Below are 5,204 nucleotides of genomic sequence, written 5' to 3' on the forward strand. Positions count from 1 at the left end.
TCAAATGTTTGACTTTGGACTTGCTGCTTTCTCATCTCAATTTTTGGTGATCATCGGATTGTTGATCAGAATGATTAGCAACCTTTTTACCTGGATACTCAACATGATGGTGGTTATTTGGAAGCTTGTGGAGGTAAACTTTATACGACTCTGCTGTTCCTTGCTGGCCTGGGAATTTGTGATGCTGTTCTGACACATTGGTGTTATTAGCTTTTGCTGTATTACTTGCTACTCTTATGGTATTTCACTCCTGTTCTCCGGGGTACCGCTGGTACCTTCGCTTTTATTAATAAAATTTTCTTTGTTAGGCCGTTAAAAAAGAAGAAGAAAGAAACTCAGCTTTACTAAACCAGGGGACAAACTTCGGTTCCAATAATTGACACTTAAAAGTAAGAACTAATGAAACTCTACTTGACAAATATAAAATAAGCACGTAATAGGCGTACAACAAATTTTGTTAAAGCAATGGGGGTTACATGGAAATCAAGGACCTAATATAAAAAGCAACAAATCCAAAACCATATGTTAAAAAGCTCTACAATTTGAAAAATATTATTTTTAGAGTAACGGTATGAAATATAAAATGAAATCTCACATTGGATAAAAATAAAAAAATTTAAATATCATATACATGAGAAAAAGACTCATAAATCTGAGTCTTCAAGTTTTAGGTTAAAGTAGTGTGATATCAAATTGACTTATATGATTATTCATGATCCATGGATATAAATTTCGTTGGTATTTATTTTCTTCTGTTTAGCTGAAAATTAATGTAAGTTGTACTTCCTAGCCTACACTACATTACACATTGCAAGCTCTTTGATAGGCATAATAAACTTGACAAACTAGTACAGATACAATTTTTGAAGTAGGATAGGTACTTATTTAACCTAGTAGAATCATGGTTTACACGGCCTTAGCTTTCCTAGTATAAAAAATGTATTTACTTGGTGACTTATAGGCTGGGTTTTTGACAATGTATGGCCCAAATGGAAACGGAAGATATCTCATAAATAAGCTGAATAGTAAAGGCACCACCCAAAGAATTAGTCCTAATGACAACCCTAATTCGTTCTTTGGGTCGAGGAAGGCAATGATAAATGCCGTCATCATGTTTGTTATGGACATAAATAATGTCGCCAGTCCCGACATTAGATTCGACGGCAGTGACTTCAAAAACTCTTCATCTGCATAACGTGCTGTGATGTGGATAGACAAGAAAATCAGACTGGAGAATAATGAATGCATCATTGCCATTCCAGTTAGAAAGATGAAGGTACTAATATTGTCGGAGTCAAGGTAATCCTCAGGCTTAACGCTGAATGCTATAGCCAACACTAGTGTAGCAGTGATCGTTGAAATAGTTATACAAGAATTTATCCTGCTTTTCATCCAAGACTCTGCTTTTGTCACCAACTCTGAATGCTCTTCAGTGAATAATTCTATAGGAGTTTTACCATCGGAATTTCTAATCTCTATGAAACAAGGTTGCATGATTTTCTTCACATCCTGTAAAATACCAAACGCCAAACGCACGTGATTTCCCATTTTCCTGTTTATATTTTATTTTTTTGTGTGATTTTCCTGTTTATATTATGCTAGAGACATAAGGCGAACAGTCTCTCAGGAACCATTTATTTGCTATGAATTATCATCACGGAGTACATGTACAATTTCATCCCTAAAGTAGTAATTTCATTCTTACAATTTTGTCTATATAATTTAGTCTACAAAATTTGTTAACCTTAGGATAATTTAGTCCCTGAAATTTATCAAGTTCAGGACAAATTTAGTTTCCAAACTTGATCAACTTTATGTTATAACGAAATTTGTTAACCTTAGGATGACTAATTCGTTCTGAAATTGACAAATTTGAGAACGAAATTTGTATGCCCGCAACCTGCTGAGAATCAAATCAACACAGGTCACTTGTTTTAGGGATTAACTTTTCTATTTACTCAATTATTATCAATTGTGATTTGAAATAAAAGGAAAATACCAAAAATGTATAATACATGCAAGCTAGGGCAACATATATGAGATATGGAAATTAAGAAGAGATACCTCATACCACAGCAACTCGTGGTTCATCTGAAAAACAGCTCCAGGCAACAAGTTAAGTTTGCTCGGTGGTGATAATTTTGCAGCATAATGCAGTAAATTGTTTTTATCCTCATCCTCTAATGTTGCTACAAAATTCCTGATAGAGCTTGTTTCATGTATTAGATTAAATATGTCTGCGTGGCGGTGCAAAACAGCAATGTGAATGATGCTTCTTTTTTTGGTATCAACTTCCCACATGAGATCTGGGTAAGATCTAACCAGCTCTGCCAAAACCTCAAAATTTCCAACTTCTGTGGCAATAAATATTACGTGAGATGGTTCACTTATGACTTTTATAATAGTCTGCATCTCTATGCCATCTTGAGAAAGAAGTGTCTCCCAGAGACACTTGACAAGTTGGAGGGCCAAAGTTGGACTCTTACCTATTTCACATAATTACACAAGTTGGTTAGATGATGATTAACTAGTGACCATGAAATCAGTAATCTCATAGCAGCTATATCTAGAATATGATGACATATATTGCATTCCTTTCTGGGTGTTAATATCTAGAATGTTGTGTATACATTTATGATCTTACCCGAATATATTATTAGAAGAGTGAAAGTTCACAAAATGAAAGTGAATGTGAGAGAGTAAGGAGAGTGGAGACACTTAAGGAAACAAATAGTCTTAACGAATATGATTAAACTTGTTTTATATGATATAAATATATTTTTAAAGTCTAATTACACCTCTATAATAACTTATTTAAAAATGTATTTGGCAATAAAACTTTTATATAGGACAATAATTTATCCTTTAGTATGACTTGTACTTTTTATGTAGGTCAATATACTTAATATTTTTAAAAAAGTAAATAAATATAATTTTAATATATTAACAAATCTAATATAATAATAATATCAGTCTTATTTAATTGATTTGTTCGGTTAAGTTTAAAAGACTTTTTAAATATATAACTTAAAACTTAATCTTTTTAACCAAATAAAAATCTTGATCTAATTTATCTTTTATAAAGTTTGACTTGGCTTTTTTTAGTTGAAGTCCTAAGTTTGACTTGGTCAGACTTAACCTAATCTAAATTAGGCCAAAGTTTCTCTTGAGTAACCTATAACTTAATTCTATCCTAAGTAGCAATTCTCTTGAATTAGTTTTGAGAGTTAAGTAAATTTTGAAATTCTAAGATAATGCTCCCCAGTTATTGATGAATAACAGTTATTATGGAGAACCTGAGTTCGTGAGCATATTTAGAAACCTTTGTCCTAGGCCTCCTCGACAACTAAAGGATGAAGGCTTTCGGGTCAAAACATGCAAGCCCGTCTCCTGGTTCTCATTCCTTGCCAAAGCTAGCCTTGGTTTCTCTCGTAATACCTTCAAAGCTAAATCTGCAAATATTCCAAATAGGCTGAATTGAAAATACAGATATAGCAGCATAAGAGTAGCTAGCTTCCAATCCATGGACATCATTACTCTGTACTATTATGATTATTGTTTTTTACACATTTCATAACTTGAATTAAACAAGACCTAGTTTAATATATATATATATATATATATATATATATATATATTAAATTTAAAAAATTAAATAAACTCGTAAGAGTTTCATAATGTAATAATAAAATATTTATAAATAACATATCAATTAAATATTTTAATAATATAATAAAAAATAATAAATCATAAATTTCATAATATTTAAATAATAAAATCTAATAATACATCATTACTAGATAATACCTTGCATATTTTGATAAATCATTCCCATCGAGAAGTTGAATATTAAACAATTAACTTAAAGTTTATAGAGACAAAAGAAGAACAATGTATCCCAATGTGCATCATTGAATATGTGAACGGTATTTCCCAATGCTTTAGCAATTCTCAAATTTCCCAATGCTGCGACTAAACAGAAAGCAGTGTTGCCTTTGCAATCTTGTAGTTCCAAGTCTTTCATCGCTCAGTAGTTTCACAAGCTCCTTTACGAAGTGCAACTGATTTGCTTCTGCTGCTACGTGAAGCAGTGTTGCCCGTCCCTGTGAGATGGCAGAAGTAGCCAACCTTCTATCTGCGTCTATCATGGCTTCAGCTTCTTTCCAGTCCCCTCTAATTGCAAGGGGGTATATGGGAGCACATTTGTTCACATAATTCCCTAATTAATTAACCAAGGAAAGTACACACACTCAAAGAAAATAAATTTTAAGTTTATCAAATTTCACAATTAAATTACTTAATATGTAAATTCACATAACTGTCGTATGTGGGAGCGATGGTCATCACAATCAGTGTGGTAATGATGAAGTGACACTCATGAGAATATAGTGGTGATTATGATTATGAAGAAAAGTTTAACATATTTTAAGAGCTGATAATTTAGAATTTTTAGGAAATTTTTTTTTGTTTGATCCATGAATTTTTTAGATATTTTTCATAACTGTCATACATAAGTATAATTGGTGATTAAATCATACAAAAATTGTTAGATTTTCTCTTTTTTATTGTTAATTTTTATGTGAATAATGAGAAATTTAACATCATTCAAATTCTTGACCAGCAAATGTTTAATTTGGGAAATTTATAGTGCTTTGGTATTAGAATTCTTACAGAAACACACAACAAAATTTGGAAGAAAAGATGACCTAAAAACTCTCGTCCAGTATGTTCTATTGTCTTAGCGTACAGAACTCACATGGAGAAAATAGATATCACGTAAAAGCGCGCTTAGTGCATTATCATCGATTCACTCGCTAAGCGTGACATATGTGCTTAGTGTGAGGCTTTGTAAATTTTAAGCTAACTTGACCTATAAAAGAGGAGGAAACAAAGTAGAAAGATACACAGAGACATATAGTTCTATACAGAATAGACACGAAATTAGAGTTTCCTAAATGGGGGAAACCAACCTTTAAGAGTCAATCCTACTACCCTCCATCTCCATTCATCTCTATCTTTTTCTCTCCCCATGAATCCCCTACAAGTGTAAAATCTCTCATGACAATGAAAGGTTAAATCCCCCATTGTTGGGAGCCTAACAACCAAACGTTTGTAATGTAATTTCTTTCTTATTATTTATTTAATACAATTTTAATTTTTATTATCTCTTTTCTGTGCTTAATATTACTGATTGTGATCTGATC

General features: G+C 32.0%; 1 protein-coding gene across 1 annotated transcript; it reads right to left on the reverse strand.

Annotated features, from left to right (window-relative positions):
• Positions 1 to 740: 740 nt before the first annotated feature.
• LOC114404378 lies at positions 741 to 4,148 on the reverse strand. The gene is made up of 4 exons (XM_028367358.1): positions 3,994 to 4,148; positions 3,297 to 3,472; positions 2,065 to 2,486; positions 741 to 1,509 (listed from the first exon to the last, which is right to left on the reverse strand). Exons 1-4 carry the CDS (start codon positions 4,146 to 4,148, stop codon positions 907 to 909), a joined length of 1,356 nt encoding a protein of 451 aa, XP_028223159.1. The 3' UTR covers positions 741 to 906.
• Between the last annotated feature and the right edge of the window lie 1,056 nt (positions 4,149 to 5,204).

The sequence above is a fragment of the Glycine soja genome, unplaced genomic scaffold (genome assembly GCF_004193775.1).
Source record: "Glycine soja cultivar W05 unplaced genomic scaffold, ASM419377v2 tig00028321_1_pilon, whole genome shotgun sequence".
Lineage (NCBI taxonomy): Eukaryota > Viridiplantae > Streptophyta > Magnoliopsida > Fabales > Fabaceae > Glycine > Glycine soja.

Excerpts from the sequence above, each read along its gene's own strand:
- LOC114404378 (XM_028367358.1), bottom strand. The coding sequence starts at position 4,148 with ATGATAGACGCAGATAGAAGGTTGGCTACTTCTGCCATCTCACAGGGA. Across the intron at positions 3,473-3,993 it reads GGAACTACAAGATTGCAAAG|CCTATTTGGAATATTTGCAG; the intron begins GCAACACTGCTT and ends TTTTCAATTCAG. Across the intron at positions 2,487-3,296 it reads AAATATGCTCACGAACTCAG|GTAAGAGTCCAACTTTGGCC; the intron begins GTTCTCCATAAT and ends TATGTGAAATAG.